The sequence below is a fragment of the Pseudorca crassidens genome, chromosome 18 (assembly GCF_039906515.1).
Source record: "Pseudorca crassidens isolate mPseCra1 chromosome 18, mPseCra1.hap1, whole genome shotgun sequence".
In the NCBI taxonomy this organism is placed as follows: Eukaryota; Metazoa; Chordata; class Mammalia; order Artiodactyla; family Delphinidae; genus Pseudorca; species Pseudorca crassidens.
The window spans coordinates 11,604,627-11,623,555 of record NC_090313.1 but is presented as its reverse complement, the minus strand read 5'-3'; the positions used below and the strand labels follow the sequence as shown (position 1 = coordinate 11,623,555).

Below are 18,929 nucleotides of genomic sequence, written 5' to 3'. Positions count from 1 at the left end.
ATTTTGCACCCTCTCAGTAACTTGTCAATAACAGCTCTTCTGTATAAAATATTTGCTTTGCTCCCACATGGCATTAAAGTCTGATGTTCAGTTGTTGGGATATATAAGATTTGACGAAAGATAACTTCACATATGGAGGTTCATAAATTTCTAAAACCTAACACATATCTTAAAATTAGCCTCAGTACCAAAATATGGCTACTTAAAAGCCATCATTAGTTTCACAGCATTGTAAATAGTTTATGTTTGCTTCTCAATTTATAGTGTCTGTACCAAGAAGTTCCCATGAAATCTGGCTTTTTACACATTAGTGTAAATTATGTACATAAATTATAAAATTCAGGACTAACGATTAGTACAAAATGACTACCAGAACTGACATCCTTTATTAATAATATTGTAACAACTGTTAGATTGCTTAAATATAATTTCAATATCTACTATTGAAAAAAGTCTCATTTGTCATCATTGATGTTATTTGTTCCCAGAAATTATTCCTCAAATAATTTAAAGCATCTTTATTTATATAAGATTTTAATGTTTTATTAGTATGCTGACAGATAATGAAATAGCAACATGAGGATGTTTTAATTATGCTACTGTAAAGAAAAGATATTGTTATATTTATTTACTTAAACTCTTTTTCATGAAATAGTAAAAAAATTTTTTTAGAAACATTGTTCTTTTTTCTATTTGACAGAATATAATGACAGTAACAGGAATGCACCTTTAATAAAACATCAAGGATATAATTTGTACTGGCTATATGTTAAAGCAGCTATTTCAAAAGCAAAGCAAATTGATATGCCAACAAATATACTTAGCAGAGTAAATTATCATTAAGTGTACATTCATTTTTAAAGAACCAAATATGTCTGTAATTTTATCATATAATAAAATATAATCTCATCATTATTATAACATTAAAGTATGTTGCATTTTATCAATGACCTGATTAGATTCCACTCTTCCCTGATTGTTAAATTGTTTTTTTAATGACTACATGATTTCATAGAATCCTGTGACTCTTATCTTTGTATAATGTTTTAATTTAAGATTCCTTTTTAAAGCTTTTTTAAAACCGTTACTACAGAAATAAGATTTCTTCTGGGGTGTCTAAGCGTCTGTATAAAGGAGAAATATCCAATCTTCATTCCATAAGCAAAAAGGGAAAATCTGAGGGGGGTTTTTTTGGTTAGGGAAACTTTATGTAATTTTTTATTTAAACATTTTTAAATGGAGTAATCTAGAGATCACAGTGTTCAAATCTGCCTTCTGTTTTACTATACTGAATAAAATTTTTTCATTGAAATCCAATTTTCTATTAGTGGTTAGAAGGGATACACTAAGTTCATCTGAAAGAAAGAAAATTGAATGTATTATTGTAAGACACTATTGATATTAATATAGTTGTAATGTCTGCTTCTGTAAGCTTTATGAAAACCAACAGACCACTTTTAAAAGAAATCATGGAAGATGGGGTAATGGTACAGAATAAGCAAAAGACAACTTGCAGAATTGGAAAGAATTAACATGTAATTTTTTTCTACTTTAACTCAAAATAATCACTTTAATTTGCAGACATTATCCTTTTAAAGTTCCAGCCAAGCAGTTATTCAACGAGCTGCCTGGTCAATCCACCTGTAACTAAAAATGAGAGATTATCTGCTCTGAGATGGCATTTCTATAGGATCGGAAACACAATTACTCCCATTGTTGTATTTGTTCTTATGGGGTATTCTGGAAAAGCCTGCCTGATTGTGTTATTTTCTTTTTAAAAAGTTCTAAAAATAATTAGTTATTTTACATACAGACTGTAAGGCATTCAGGAGACTGGCGTGGTTGAGACATTTTGTTTGAACATGTGTTTGTTGTTTTGTGTTTCTGGTGTTATTAATCTTTCTGTAGGTAAGCAGGTGATACACCCTAACCAAATTGCAGTGGTCCAGGAGCAGTTTTCTCCTTCCCCTGAAAAACTTAAGTGGGCTGAAGAACTGATTGCTGCCTTTAAAGAACATCAGCAGTTAGGAAAGGTAAATGTTTTGTTAATGCCTTGAAACATTGGTGAATCTGGCGTTTAAGATACTGTGGGGAAGAATGAAAAAATAGATACTGTTTGAGTGGTTTTTAAAAACTTGTATTTTGAGGAGGAGGATATGTGTGGGCTTAGGGGGGACAACATTTATCACTGAGAAATTCACTTAAGGTAAATTTGCCCTTCCACGTTCCTAAATATTTCACTCACTGGATCTCAAGTTTCTCATTTTATTCTTTTCATAAACTATATTGGCAGCCTTTGAGAAAACAGAAGTCTGTTTAGTTTTACTCTACAGACCCGATGCAGCATTCATATGAAAATAATTTTAGATCAGAATGAGAGCAAGTTGTAATGAAATAAACACAGTTTGATCAAATGGCTCTTTTGGAGAGAAGAAATAAATTTCAAGTTATTTTAATTTGGGGAGAAAAAAGTACAAAAATCTCCGGTTTAGTCATTTAAGAGTGGGAGGTTGTATATGTGTTAGTACCAATTTCTGGACCTGAGATTTGGATAGAATAGAAAGCAAATTAACACTGGAGTATGGTTGTTCCTAATTTAGTGCATCATTGAGCCTCGCGTTTCCTGCTCTGTGGGTTTCTGCTATGTAAATATTGCAGTGGTGATGCACAATCTGTCTCCACTTTGTGCCAGTAACACTTAAATTAGGTGTCGCCTGAAGGAAGATTTTATGCTAGTTGCAGCATTGTCAGTTAATTATCTTAAAGGTTATTTGCAATAATACCGTTTGCCTCTTTTTAAGAGGATGGGGGGAAAGTTGCATTTATAAATCCATCCTGGAGGTTATATCTAAACCTGGCCTTGTTACTACATAAGGAGTGAAGTTTTGATGCCTGTAATGCAAAAGTACTTAGGGGAGAAAGAATGTTGAAACATTATGAAGGTTCTAAATGTTAAACAGTACCCCCTACAAAAAAAAAAGAACAAAATTGGTTTTCAGTGGTGAACCGGTGACATCAGTGTGAGAAGTGTGGCTTACACTTTTCACTGGCAGTAAAAGCACCTAAAAATCCCAGGACTTTCGAAAGTAGGTAACAATATTAAGTGGGTCACTCCCTCCCTCTCATTACCTGCCTTCAGCTCCAACCATGCTCGCATGCTCACCCTCACACACATTCAGGCTCATCTTTGCACAAACTTGCACTTAAAATCAAAAGACGGAATGTATGACACTGGAGACATCCCATTTGGACTATACCAGTTTCAGGATAAACAGCAACCTTTCGTTTCAAATCAGTAGTGACCATCAAAAAAAACATATTGCAGTACATAAAAAGATTTTTTCAGTTGACATTATGTTTTATGTCCATTTCTATATCTTGATCCCAAAATCCAGATCCTCCATCAATAAATATAGGTATTTATCTAGAGAGAAGAGCCATATACTTTTACATTTATACATGCAAATAACTCCATCCACTCCCCTCTCCTGCATGCTTGCCTGTGCAGACACTCACTAAATGTTCTGTACCTCCGTGTGTGCCTTATGCCAGCTAAGGATATGTACCTGATAATACTTCCTACTGAAGTAAACTGAGGCAGGATGGGGACCATCAAAACGGCAGACCAAGTAGAGTTCCAGTCTGGGCTAAAACTGCCTTCTTGAACTATCTACACTGGGTTTCACATTGGATAAAATCAAAGGGCGCCACTGGCATTATAAGCAGCTAGAGGTATGGAAGAAGTTACCTAAGTTTCAGTAGCCAGCAAAGAAAATTCAAACTAGAAACACACTCTTTTACCAGCATTTAAGTTCTTGAATGAGGGAAAAACAGCACTTTTCCATTATATCTTGAAAGTGCTATTCCCAGGGAAAATTGCCCTAAAGTGTCCTTGCCTTTTGATGATGGCAACTTAGATGTTAAATTCTGAACTTTTTTTTTTTTTTTAAATAAGAAATGCCCTCTTGTTGGGACATATGCTTTCACAACAGTGTGGTAGAATAGCTTTTCTTAACACAGAACCATAGAAATTAGAGCAGAAGGGAGACTAACTATTAGGTCATTTCTTCCCTGCCCCATTCGTGTAGGTTTGTTTCCTACAGCAAATTCTCCTGGTGCTTTGTCCAGCAAGGTTTAAATGATTCAAGTAATGGGGCTTCCAGTGGGGACATATGGTTATTTTATCCAGTCCGCATGTTTCTTTCACCTTGCCTATAAATTGGCTGGTCACAAAAATTGGGTCTGCAGGTAGGTGACTCTGGGTCTTGAGGGGTCTTGGGGTTTAAATAATGTAGGTTCTGTTTTTAAAGATTTAGTATAAATAGGTCGCTCAGTTGTATAAAATATTGCTTCCAACAAACATCTAATCTGTTTTATTTCAAATGTGACTCACTGATGAAAACATAAACCCTCGGATACTTTGTCCAGAGCACAGGTGACTCTCTCAACAATGGGAAACTGATGGTTTGTGTCCTAGTGAGATACTTATAAATTTCTAAAAGACCTTTTTTCGCCCTCTGATGAAAATTTCATTCAAGTAATGCTTTCAAGCAGAAATGACCCAAGAAGGCAAAATTATGTATCATTGTTTTTCTCTACTTCCTGCTCCCATCTTAAATTATATTCTGCCCTAAGATGAAAGGTATAGCTGAAGTTCACAGTTAGTGCTGGGTCATTAGTATTTTCTATAGTGATAATAATATTATTATTCAAAAATTAAAGTTCTACCTTTTTTTTCCTGTCCCCTCCAAATAACAAACTTCATGAGAATACTTAGATCACAAGTAGATAAATTATTGGGGTTTAGTCTTTAGTATCACGGGAATTTTTTTTGTTCTATATTAATTAAAAGTTCTAAGGAAATAAAGTTTGATGCCCTTAGTCTAATGTTGGCTAAAAAATACTTTACATTAAAAAATAATAAAAAATAACTATCTGCTCATATAATCAGTCTCTGTTTGGCAGGTAATGATACTTGTGACTGCTTTGTTTCAGGAAACTAAAGATATTTATTTTCAGGCTAAAAAATTTTGTCTGGCATGACAGTCCCCATCATAAGAATTAGGGCTATAGATTGATATTAGGGACTCATTAAAATCTGTTGGAAAAAGTTTAAACATTCCACATGCTCTGTGCTCCTATTTTAATTCCCATAAGCTAAAATATTTCTACTTTAGCTGACACCAGTTGTGAGGTATATATCCACACTATTGATCACACTTGATTTTTTCTTTCATCCTTCCAGAAAAATATAATTTGAGATACAACCTGTATGTCATTAACTATTTTAGTCTCAAATTATTTGGTGAAATATTTTAGCCAGGATAAATCACTCCCATGTGATTTGTTTTAAATTTGTAAAGTATTTTCTTAAAAGTTAATTTCATTTTTGATGTCATTTTTTCGTAATAACAATGATTCCAATATTTGAAAATTCTCCATTCAGAACTGAATTTAGCATTGTTCATTTTAAAATATGATTTTAACACTTGTTTTGTTATCAACTAAGAACTGTATCTAGTATGAAATTGGATAATTGAAATCATCCCAAGCAAATAATTAGTTAATATTAGATGATAGCAATAGAAACTGTAATTTGTATATAAGTAAATACATATACATATTTATACTATATATATATTCATATATGTATGCTACTGAGTATTTTTTCACATCTATATTATAAACTCAGTGCTAAATTCATCACTTCTTAGGCAAAAATGACAGCTAAAGGAAATAGTCGGTTGCTTTTTTAAAATGATTGACAATCCCAGGAAATCCTACATTAAGAATTTACCATTTCTTTTCAAATGGTGGCTCAAACAGAAAAATATGAAAAAATAGCAAAAGGTATTAAGAATAGCAACATGTATTACATGAGATCGATCTTTAAAGGTACTTTGCTAAAATATTCATATTTCTGCAGTGTCTGACTACCAATATGAAGCTTTGCTTCATTTTCAGTATTCTAAGCACTCTATTCATAGTAAATCTGTAAATGCTTTATTTGGTTTTGGAAGGATTTTGTTTAAATTTTTCAATATTTTTTGTTCATTATAGATTCGCAAGCTGGGTAAAAACCAAGGAAGGGAAAGTGTCCACCTTTAAAATCTAGGTTCCACTAGTAATTATAAGGTCAAAAGTAAGGTCACTAGCTGACATAACAACTATAAACAACACACATAACTGATACATCCTAACTTCACTCAAGAGAGAGCAATAATGCAGATTAACATGTTTACATTAATAACCAAATCCTCTATAGGAATATAAATTGGGAACTTATATCTTAATAAAGAAAGAAAAAAGAAAGAGGTTTTTTCCCTCATGTAAGTCTTTTCGTCTAGAAAATTACAAAGAATAATTCCCCCTCCCCAATATTGAAAGCAAATTATTTTCATAGGTATCTGACTACGGCTCAGACACCTTTCGTTTGTGTTTCCAAATGCAGGGCTTTACAAAAGAAATACTGTTTGGTCCAGATGGCCTTCTAGAAGGCTCCCTGAGAGAACTCAGAAGTCTCTCTAGCCAAAAATATTGTTTCCGCTTATTCAAGTGCCAGAAATCCCACTGCCACTCTTTCACGCAGATCAAATAAACCATCCAAAGATTTGGTTGTTGTCTTTGTCAAAGGAAGGGGTTGATTCCACTAATAGACAACAGTGTGCCCTCCCACACTCATGCATCTCACTGCCCACAGCCTTGCCCCCTTTATTTGTAAGCAGAAATGCTAAAATCAGAACTGAGTGATTGCCAGTGAAAATGAAAGAGGAAGGGACATCACTCTATTTTTAAGATGCTTAGTTATTGCATTTCTCCATTTATTTCCTTGTTCATTGAAAATCTTTAGAACTATATCGCATAATTTTGACTTTAAAAAGTCAAGTTCTTAGAAAATTTGAGAGTCTGCCAATGGTGACTTTAAGGTTGATTTGATTAACAACAAATTGCAGATTTCTAAACGTTTAAAGCAAGGCAGTACAGTTTTACTGCTGATCATATCCTATTTCACATAGGCTTAGTGGCAAGTGGCTGATTTAGTGTTAGGATAAGAGATTTTGTATGTAGGTTAAGTCTGATAATTTTTAAAGTTGTTTGTTTCATCCTTAATTTATAACACATTCTGAAGAATATTTTAATCAAAATACTTCTGGTTTATATGGTTCAGAATTTTTTTCTTGCTCAATTAAAATTTTAAAAAATGTAATTCTGTTAGATGAAATCTCAGAAATATTCTAGTTAAATCCCTTCAGTTTACAACTTATAAAATACACTGAGACCCAACTTGGGTTTGGAAGTTACCCAAGGTCACTCACAGCCAAGGTGGTTATAGAGACCTGACCAGAATTTGGGGCTCACTTTGTAAATAAAGATAAGAACATAGCTTAAATCTGGTTTCAATTCGGTCACAATGAATCTGCACACTAATGACCAAAACTAGATAGAGCTTTAAAAGTATTGTCACAAACAAAATGTGAATTTCATTAGTTCAGATTAGAATCTTTTTCTTAGTCATGCACTTTTTTTTTTTTGCATGAGCAGAAACTGATGAGGAAGGAAAGAACAGAGAGTATCCCTGTACCTTCCCAAACTTCCTAGCTATTATTCCCCACATCGCTCCCTCCTTCTCAATTCTGAACCCTGCGCTTGTCCACTGCCCTGCCCCAGAAAGACTTCTTGGCTCTGATCACTGCAAACCTCATTCTGTTTTATTAGTCATTCAGTCTCCTAAGGTATGTTGGAAACTCTCAGAGCAAGACCGGGAGCCTTTGGCAAAGAGGCCATATCTGGCCCCAAGCTCAGTTTCATCTCACTCAAAGGACAAGTTCCCAAAGTCCTGCTTTCAGTTACACCTGTGGTTGCAAAAACACACCATGCCTTTCAGTGCCTTTAATAGCAAGAGCCAAATAAGGGCCATGAAAGGACAGTTTTACTCCTTGGACATCTTTCTCTCTTTTCCTCTTACGGTATTTATCCCTCTTAGGATGTGTGGGTCTGCATGTGTGTTTCTGTATATGTCCTTCCTGTTCCTTCCCCGTTCCTCTTTCCATGGATTCTTTTTTGTTTCCTCTTTTTCTTTATATCTCTCTTCCTTTCTCACCACATCACCTCCACACCCTGCCACTACCCCATGCCTTCTCTCCTTCAGCTGATTATAATAGAGAAGTTCAGAACATTCTTTTAATATTTTGTGGTACTTATTAAAGAATTTTGTAATTCTTTTTATATTAAAAGCAGCCAAATGGAGCTTTTACTTTACTAAGAAATATAAATCAAGAGTTTCTAGAATTCTCTTTTTTTTTCATTTTAGGTTAGTGGACCTCAATGAAAAAAAAAGTGGGGGAATTTTCCACCACTACCCCAGAGAGTAAAGAATTCTTTCTATCACAGATCTCCCTGCAGCATCTTGGATGGAAATAGGTACACAATATACATTTAGTAAATACTGTTTAGCTAACTGGTTTCTAAATTTCTGACAGTGCTAAAAAGAAATTATTCATTTTACTTTTTAACAATATATATGGTACTGACCTTTTTTCCCTTCTAGAAAAGTTGAAAGAAAATTTTTCACCAATTATTTCATCAGTTATTGTTCATCAGTTGTATTTTAGTAAATGTTTAAAGTTTAAAGTGCCTTCTAGTTAATGTTAGTTCATTTAGATATATTTTCCAAAGAATAATGCTACAGCATTTAAAATAGAAGTTTAATATTATTGGTCTTAGCTGCAAGCTGCTATAAAAAGGCCCTCATTTTCTACTTTTCTTATAGGCAATATCAGCTTAAATTTGACATAAAATATTCTGAATTAAATGCAAGTATTTACACATTTATCTCAGGATTAAAAATAAAATATTTTCCAAGATTTCTAGTTTCAGAAAAAATCTGAGAGGTGATAGTTGCAGAACTCTATGTAATTAGTAAAAGTCAATAAATTATACACTTAACAATGGGTGAAGTTTATGGTATGCAAATTATACCTCAATAAAGCTATTAAAAAACAGAAAATTAAGCACAACGTCAAATGTGCTAGCATATGTGGAAACCCCTTTAGATTGCAATATGCTTATAAATCCAATTGTTTCACCTCGGTAGGTAGCTTTCCATGTGGCATACTTGGCCTGATTTTTCCAGATTTCCTTCTCAAAAGATATTTAAAATAAAGACTTGTCTATTCCTGTCTCATCATTTTGCCTGAATATTTTAAAAGATAAATCCTGTTGCCTGCATTTAGTGGGTTCTGAGAAGAATTTTAAAAACAGAAGGCACCTTTGGTCTCCCTATCCGTTTGTGAAGTAAGGATGCTCTGGTCCACTGAGACCCTCCATCTGGGCAAGTAGACAACTCAGGACTGGTCACATATTAAGATAATTGACCTAAACATTCACCTCAGCTCTCCTCCCTACTGTTCAGCCACCTCCATCTTCCCTGCCAAATTCATCTTCCAAATCTTCTATTTATTCTTCTTTACTCCTCCAGCTTCGTAAAACTATTGGTAAAGTCCCAAATTAATCTTACCAGTGTCCAACACATGAGTGTTTCTATTTCCTGTGTAGGGCTAAAGCTAAATAATTTCGTGCTTCCTTTTTAAAAAGCAAGATGTTAATGATGTCCCTTCATTTTACATCCACTCAGGTCCCACGTTCCAAAGAATTTCCTCTTTTTATAAACGTGTCAGGCCATTTGTCTTCACTAGTAGTCTTCCTTTTCCTTCTCACCGTCTGCTGAAAACTGTCCTGTTTCACCACTGCCTCCGGCATAGCTGTGCTCCCAACTGCTGGTCACCTGCATCTGATTCGTATCTCCTCCGGCTGATAAGTTTTTAAATTCTTTTAAATGGATTTAAGAGAATTAAATACAGAGGGGCCGCTTGGACAGGTGATTCCCCACATCCTCTCAGGCAGCACTGACCTGGCAGCTGGAACTGCACTGGGGGGCATACAGGACCCTCCATCCCATTCTCCATGGAGGGTTCTGTGCTCTTTTTTCAAGCCAGAGAGCCACAGGGGAAAGACAGGGGGAGGGATAAGGAGGGAGCTTCTCCAGACTTTTCCACCTTTCAGAACTTGGAAAATAAATCCAACAGGCTGCCCAGGATGCAGGATACCCAGCACCCGACACCCCCTCAGAGGCTGTGCTCTGAGGCAGGGGCTGAAGGGATCCTGTTGAAGCAGTTCAGTAGGCCTGAACTGTCACTATATTCCCCAGTCAGGCACAAAACAAACCCCCTTCAAATATTTCAGCTGTTACATTCTTATGAATCATTTAAAGGGTCTCCCCATCTAAGGCCATGGAATATCACCTGTGAGAATTTCAGTGCTAGTAGTAAGGACAGATTAGCCAAATGTGAATTGCCCATGTTGAAAGACTTCAGTTGAGCTTTTAGAAATTTCAAGTAGAGATATATTAAGATCTGTAAATTCTCTGGTCATAGAGTGAATGATTATTGAATTTTAATTCAAAATATTAAAATACCTATCAAATTATCACTACAATTTAAAGTGTTAAAAAAAGAAAAACATGTTCTCTATTCCCCAAGTCCTCAGTAGTATTCTTTTACTCTCGATGGCAGTTTTAAAAGATGATTTATCCATAAAACAAAGGGTTACTGATATTCAGAAGCACATACAAAGATCAAACGTCACCTCCTTTAATCCTTCTTACAAATGCTTTGGGTTTTTTGAGGACTTAAAATGTCATTCACATTTTTATTAGTGAATTTTTTCTCACTGAAAATATCCTTTGGTATTTCTGCCATCATAATAATTATAGTAAAAGCTTCCAAGTGGAAACTCAGGATGGAAGCACGTTGCATTTCAGTTATTCCCAAGTCAGTTATTAAAATTGCATTTTCACATACTTGCTTATCTGGGCCTTACCTATATGTCATTAATTTTTTCAGCCTCATTCTAAGTAATAATATCTCTGGGGGCTTCCCTGGTGGCACAGTGGTTGAGAGTCCGCCTGCCGATGCAGGGGACGCGGGTTCGTGCCCCGGTCCGGGAAGATCCCACATGCCACGGAGCGGCTGGGCCCGTGAGCCATGGCCACTGAGCCTGCGCGTCCGTCCGGAGCCTGTGCTCCGCAACGGGAGAGGCCACAACAGTGAGAGGCCTGCGTACCGCAAAAAAAAAAATCTCTGAAATAACAGTTTAGATATGCTAGTTATTTTTTATAAATCACATCAAAATAAATTTTTAAATATAGTATATGTAAAATAATGTATATTAAAATTTTTTGATATTAATTTTTTCTATAATCATCTTATGTACCATGGTTACCAGACATGCTTTGAGGTATACTGATTAGTGGGAAGAGTTTGAGATTTGGGGTGAAAAACCGAAGATTCTAGTCCTATCCTACTCATAAGTTGCTTTAAAAAGATGAACTAATAACTGAACTGCAATTTTTCTATCTGTAAATCAGATTGTTGGATCCCCAGACTACTCTAGAACAGAGAAAAAATTACCCAGAATAAAGGAAAGGAAACAAGTGGTTCAATTTCCTCCCCTCAGGGTCCAGGGCCCCCTTGGGTCCCCCAGGGCAGGGAGCAAGAACAGAGGGAGCCCTGTGGGTCCCAGTCTGGCTGCATCAAGCAGGGACTGAGTCCTGTGTGCTTTGTCGTGAGGAAAGTCTGTTGTCCCTCTTCCAGATTGCTCTCATTGAGGCTAGATTAGTCTCCCTTTCCTCAGGCCCTAGAGAAACCCCTTCATCAACAGACAGATCCAGTAACTCGTACTGTGATCCTTCATTTTGCTTATCTATTGAGTCACTGATGACCAGAAGTACAGGGGGCTCTTGTCGAACACAGAAGGCCAACCCCACTTGCACATATGGATACACTGCTCTTTTTCCCCTGCCCCTCTCTTGACCTTCATTTGGCATCTCTAACCTTCTAAAGCTGACTTTAAAAGTACCCGTTCCCTTGGGAATTCCCTGGTGGTCCAGTGGTTAGGACTCCACACTTTCACTCCTGAGGGCCCAGGTTCAGTGTCTGGTTGGGGAACGAAGATCACGCATGCTATGCGGCACAGCTAAATAAATAAATAAAGTACTGTTCCCCAAAGCCCCTCCGAGGCCAAACCACCCCGTTTTGATGGCTCTTTCTCTCTGCAGCTTCTAATTCCTTAAGCCCCACTTACAGATAGACTCGCTTGCACTTTAACCGTTAAGTCATTTGCATGAGTTAACCTGACCCCAGCCCAACATCACATTTGTTTAGGTCAGTCCCTGTGTCCTACTGGAGGCTCAGCAAGTGTTGGCCAACTGACCAGGGAGTATTACCAGACCAGGGAGAGATCAAGTGGCACAGAAAGACACTTGCAGATAAAGGAGAGCAGAAAGGTAAGAGTGATTCTATCTTCCCAAGTCATTGTCCCCTCAGTCACCCAGCTCAGGCCCCACAAAAGACACAAGCTTCAGAACCATGTTTTGGGTGCTGGATTCTGGGGATTCAAAGATATATGAGCCCCTGTCCTCAAGGGCTTCCCAACACAGTGAGAAAGACAGCGACGTAAACAGATAATTACAGTAGAATGTGACAAGTGTTGTTACAGGAGGATGTATAAGGGAAGGAAGGAGAGAAATGAGCCCAACCAGGGAAGTCTAAAACTGATTCACGGACATGACATCTTCTGACGTCTTGAAGCATAAGGAGCAGTTTGCTGGACAGACAGGGAAAGGACTATCAGAGCAGAGAGCAGAGCCTGTGGGAGAGGTGTAGAGGGGGGTGTGTGTGTGTGTGTAGACTGGCAGGAGACTAAGCTGAGAGCAGAGGCAGGGCCTGGTCTCACCGTGGGGAGCCCTGGGCCCCCAGCTAAGGAGACTGCACTTGATTTTGTAAGTCCAAAGGGAACCAGAGCAAGGTTTAAGCAAATGGATGATCTTATCTGATATTTTAGAAAAATAACATCACGGTCCCAATTAGGAAGGTATCCCAGCACTCTCTCAGCAAGACCTCTACTAGCCAGCTTGGGAGCCAGGCAGCCTCCACACTGAGCTTTGGGTGCCTGGTTACCAAACTTAAATCCTTACCCCTTAACCAAATTGTGAGGGGACCAAGGCCATACTAGGGCCTGTCCAAGGACTCCAAGTGTGATAGGTTGAAAAACAGGAAAGAAAGAATGAAACAGTGCCCATCTGTGTCTCTGTGAGAGCATCATATTCCCCATTTTGAGGGGTATCAAGGAGCAGTTAACTTTGGGAGTAAGGAAGAGCTATGTGATGGGAAGTCAGGGCTGGGCCTGAGAGATTTTAGCAAGAAGAGGGTATAACCAAGGTCCTAAAGACAAATTCCATAGTGACCAACATTGACTAAAAGTTTTAGGAATTCACTGGGAACTGTAATGAGGTAAATAATTTATTGGGCATAAGACTTAGCATCATAGAGGAAGAAATAAAGTGTCACTCTGAAAAAGAAGACATATAGCAGCTGTGCTAAAATGTTATCATTAATTCTGACACAGCAACATCAGCATGGGAATGTGCCAAAGAGAACTCCCTGAATGCCCAAAGAAGTTATTTGAAAATACAATGAGTAGGGAAAGAATTAGATCAATTTATGGATGTTAGAAAAGTACTCTTTTAGTACTCTACAGAAAAAAATTCTCAAGTGCTAAGTGCCAGAAATGTGAAATATATGAATATTTCCCATAAATGTTATTACTCTTGTCATCACCACCATCATGATCACCAGTCCTTTTGCCATCAAATTGTAAGTCAGATTCTCCCCCATTGAAGAACTTCAAGGTCTGATAAAGTTCATGTTATTTCAATGCCTATCTTACCACCAGGCAATGACCCAGATGTTAGAAAAAGTACAGCCCAATAAGTAATTGTTTTCCTTCCTATACAGACAACACCTATGCAAAGGTGATACTGCTCTTCATTTCCAGGAGGCTGAAGCCATAGACATGTGTATAGTAAGATGTGCCAAAGTGGCTGACTAGTGATTTATTACAACAAATAACTCAATAGGTAATTGCTGAATAAAAGCCCGTTGTGCACAGAGGTGGAGCCCCATGACAGCTCTAGCGGGAAACGCATGACATGCACTAGGTATACAATATCATGTCTAAGTCAACAGTGTGAAATGGCAAACATGGTCCTGATTGGTAAGAAGGGCAGCCTTTTCAGGCCTCTGATCTCCCTATTCATAACACTGGCTTTTTCTCTAATTCTTGTTGTGTTTTATGGCACCTGCTTCCATGCTCTTCCTGCAAATTTTAGGTCCTGGAGAGCAGGGATGGAGTGTTGTACCCATTTAAAAGCCAGCCTAACCATTTCTACCCAGGAGAGCTAAAACACAGAGCTTCTCAAACTTCAATGTGCATTAGAATCATCAGAGGGTTCCTGGCCAACGCTCGGACCTTCTGCATGAAACCTGATAGGATGGAGCCCAAGAATCTGCATTTTAACAAGCCACCTCCCGATTAGATGATTCTGATTCAGGCGGCCAGGCAACCCACTCGGAGAACAATCCACAAGCCCAGGGCGTAAGCCTGGAGCACACGCTTTGGATCAAATAGAGCTAGGTTTTATACCAGTTGTATACTTAGTGAGCTACAGGGCAGACTCATACAAGTTTCTTCATGCCTCGGTTTCCTCAGTTATAATATGGGGATGGATATATACTCATAGAAACAAATGAATACATGCTCATTGCCAGGGGATGGAGATGGGGGAATGGAGAGTAGTTGTCTATAATGGTACTGAGTTTCACTTTTGCAAGATGAACAAGTTCTGGAGATCTGTTGTGCAATAGTGTGAATCTACTTAACACTACAGACTCATACACTTAAAAATGGTTAAGATGGTGAATTTGTGTTATGTGTTTTTACTACAATTGAAAAGAAAAAAAAAATTTGTTAATGGGGATGGGTCATAGTATCTACCTCACAGTGTTTTTACGAGCATTACCTGAAATAAAACATGTCAAGGACCAGGCACAGTCCTGGGGCTAGCAACTGCTCAAGAAATTATAGCTATTATTATTGTTGTAGTCATGGTTGTTAAGGCTTTCAACCATGAATGAGTTACTACTTAGAGGCATTTTAAACCAAATTATATTCTGAATCTTCAAGCTGATGGAAGTTCCTTCTTCTTTTCAAAATGGTACACCAGTTTCTCAGAAACGCACTGAGCTGTGAAACCGAAACTTATCTATGATCACACATTAAGGAATGTTTCAAACCCTCCCCACAAATCCAGGTAGCTTTTGACAAGCTGCATTCTTCCAAATCCTGACCAACAGACTGTTCACATTTCACATGTAGATCCATATGTTAAAAAACCAACCATATTCTAGGTCGATGTGAAAGCAGGAGGATATTCGTATTAGGAAGTCTTGATTCTTAACACTAAAATCCTCAATTTGCAGAGATGAAGGAAACAAAGAACAAAAATGTTAACTTTTGTTTTCCAGCTTAAGCTTAACAAAGGAAGTCAAGCAAAATCTGCCACATAAAAGAAAGAAATGATTTCCCTGTCTTGAAAAACTACATGAAATATTTTGCATCTTTGACGTGCATGTGGAATCCAAAGCAGAGTCAGGGAACATGGCATAGACGCAAAGCCAAGTCATCTTGATTCTCCGTGCATCATTTTGATTTCATGTGCATCTAGGCTAATTTCATCTCTGTTATTATTAGCCTATTATTTAAGCTTTAGCAGGACACACAGGCTGTTTTACAGGGCCAGAATCCACGTGGTGGATGGATAACCAGGAGGCCTTTGGTCTTCATCATATACTCCAATAAGAAAACTAGACTCTCGCCTTGTAAAACAGCACGAGTCCCATGCCCTGATTTCACATGTCATGCGAACCCACAGAATATCCTTAGAACTTCTAACCAAATTCATAAAATTCATCATGGTCACAGAGACAACTAAAATTAGCTCTAGGTTGAATGAAATTAGGCACAGACCAATCTGGGAGTATAAATAGTAAAATGGGCAGATTGGAAAATGACCTAACGGTATAGGATTTTAGGCAACACAGGTGTTCATATGAATCCGATTTCTCATTCTCGGGCTGAGAAGGCTAAGCACTGGTGAGAATTCTAATCCTAATGACTTTTAAATCTCTCTTGATTAAAAAACAAATTTCAAAGTCACTGCTAAGGATTCCCTGCCAATTTTTTTTAACCTCCATTCTGTGTATAACTCTATGTTATTATAAGAGATGAGGGTTTCCAGCGAGCCCAGGAGACCATCCCAGAAGTCCTGAATAATGACAACATTGACTGTTGAGAGGTGGTACTTGTAAAATCCAGAAATGGATGGCAGTATATACAAATGGACCATCACCAAGGATTATAATTGCTCCAACCCACCTTCAGGTCTCAAAAGACCACCTGCTCCCCACTCACACCAGCATCCTTACCAACAGGTAGAAAGAAGGGGAATTAAGAAGAGCTGTAATTGAAAACAGCAAAAAGAAATGATTAAAAGAACATGAATAACCAGACATTAATTTCAGATTCATACTGCTTCTGTCCATTTAATTCTTTTTCTGAGGCACTAAAGAAACTACCTTATCATCATAATGTGGGAGTCTCTAATGAAGGCTTGAGGTTCTGAGACCCAAGTACTAGCCCCAGCTCTATCTTTTCCTAGTCAAGTGACCTTGGAGAATCACTTAACTACTCTGGGCATCAGAGTCCTCATCTAGAACAGCACTGAGATCACATGACACATTCAATGAGTATTTGCAGAAGTTTTTAAAAAGTGAATCTGTAAAATGGGTATAAATCAGGAGATCGCAGGTTCTTTCCAGGCTAACCATTCAACAGACCTATGATTTTTTGTTACAGACTCATGTCCCCTGTCATTGTAATCCTTTTCTGCAAAAGTGTGTACCAACAGAAGAATTTCTTTTTACTCAGTATAATCCTACCTTACATTTTCTCATCACATGATAGTGTTACCCCTCAATTACGTTACAACAAGAAGGAAGCATTCTTCCTTTAACCTGATCATACAATTATTTATTCAAACAATAATCAGTTGCCAGAGCATATTACTGTTTTCACAGTTCTATGCAGTATTTCAAAAAGTATATAAGGAACTATTTACATTTTCCTTCCACCCTTGTTTTCTGCTTGATTTCAAGAGTTAAATGAGCAGTTTCCAATACCTTGTGCCTGATGTTTTTCTTCTCCATTAAAATGCTGAAGTGGTTTTTTTTTTTTTTTTCCTTTTTAGGAGGAAAAAAGAAATCTTTCCCCTGTAATTTACTTTGGCTTTCTCAAAAGTTGGGTAGGAAAGTCAGTATAATTCAGGTGGAATCTAAAATGTTCTTGTTGTACAAGTGTGTGCAGAAAGGAAGCCTGTAATTTCCGAGCATTCTTTCAGGAAGTTTGTATTCTCTGTCTTCCAGGGAGCCTTTACTTTCCGAGGGAGTGTGATCGACATGCCATTACTGAAGCAGGCCCAGAACATTGTTAGGCTTGCCATCTCCATCAAGGAAAAATGATCTGCTAAATGAAGCTCTCATCAGGTGGGCTGAACATATACAGTGGGTTCCTTAAAGACAAGCCATAATACTCAAGGCAACTTGTTAGTATGCCAAATGGGAGCCTTTCTTCATTTACAGTTCATGTTAATCACATTTTTTTTTTTTTTTTTTTTGGTTATCTCACTGGCCAGTTATTCCTCTAAAAATGAACTTTCTTCTTTTTGATTCCAAGCTTATGATTTTATTGTTCACGAATGTGTTACAAGTACAGACTTATGATTTCGCAGGGAGATAAAATAGTGGAGAGAGATGGGCTGTTCCAGGAGAAGTTTGGTCTTTAATGAAACAGATCTTTCCCAAATACGTATACTCCCTTCACCCTGCTCATGTTAGATGTTTCCCACGTTGTGCATTGTTCACTCGACACCAGAAATAGTTTTAAGAAAGGCCAACCTTTTAAAAAATAATAACTCAATGAAGCGTTGGTGTTTATTTCACTAGTAATCTGATAAAACAACAGAGATGGCATAGAAAAGTTGATTAAGTACCATACTGGTTTATATAGATATCTTCTAAAAATAAATCTTCAAAACTGATTACTTTAACCTCCACCACCCCACCACCCCCAAAAATGAAATATCCCTATCCTTGAACTGCTAGGTGATCACTGTGAAAGCCCTCATCCTGGGTGAATGCTTTGGGTCAACAGTTACCAGCAATTAAAAAATAAATGTGCAGAAGCACAAGACCATCCATTCTCTCCCTTTATTTCCCTGTTTAACTGTTTGCCATTGAGGCCATTTCCCCCCTGTAAATGTATGGCTGGGACAGGGCCCCCTCAGCAATAAACTTGTAGCCTCTAAGAAGACACAATGCCACAGAGCTGGTGCATATGGTCCCCTGTGAGATTTGCATCACATTAGAGATGCTGCTACAGGTCATATGGGTGGTGTGGTTAACGGGCTTAGTAAAGCTGTTTTGAAGAGGTTAACCCAGCTTGTAGTAAGGGTAAATAAACATAACAACCAGCCATTCTTCCCTATTCAGCATGTGCTCTTATATTGAAGGCTAAAGGGTATTGAAGCTGCGAAGGATCAACTTGTGTTTGCCAGAGGACGCCAATGAAATTTGAAACACCAACAATCAGAGATTTTGTTTCTGCTCCTCATTAAATCATGAGCTTTTGTGTGGAGACTCTGGACGACTGTTCTTTAAGAAATTAACAGAATGGGAAGTTCTAAACTCTACACCAACCTTTTCATGACCTACACAGCAGCAAAGCTGCTACCCTTAGACAAACACCGCGGGGAAGGCTGTTCTGTTTATTTAAATTCGTAAATAGAAAACAGTTGTTTTTTATTTTCATTTTTTACCTCCTACGCCCTTTTAGTTTATTTCCTATGTGGCCCCTACCATGTGCCCCACCCAGGGGTCTACTTTCCCCTACCCCTTCCAGTTCCTCCAGGAAGCCCA

General features: G+C 37.6%; 1 protein-coding gene across 3 annotated transcripts in view; it reads left to right on the top strand.

Moving 5' to 3' along the window:
• CLYBL (citramalyl-CoA lyase) overlaps positions 1-18,648 on the top strand; it is a 240,014-nt gene extending 221,366 nt beyond the window's left edge. For 2 of the 3 annotated variants that reach the window (XM_067713352.1, XM_067713350.1), the window contains 3 exons: positions 1,909-2,033; positions 17,379-17,498; positions 18,524-18,648. In XM_067713352.1, the coding sequence (XP_067569453.1) occupies positions 1,909-2,033; positions 17,379-17,474 (221 nt within the window). In that variant the 3' untranslated portion in view covers positions 17,475-17,498; positions 18,524-18,648. Of the gene's footprint in view, positions 1-1,908; positions 2,034-17,378; positions 17,499-18,503 lie in introns of all 3 variants that reach the window. The other variant, XM_067713351.1, reaches the window with a different exon arrangement.
• The last annotated feature ends 281 nt before the right edge of the window (positions 18,649-18,929 follow it).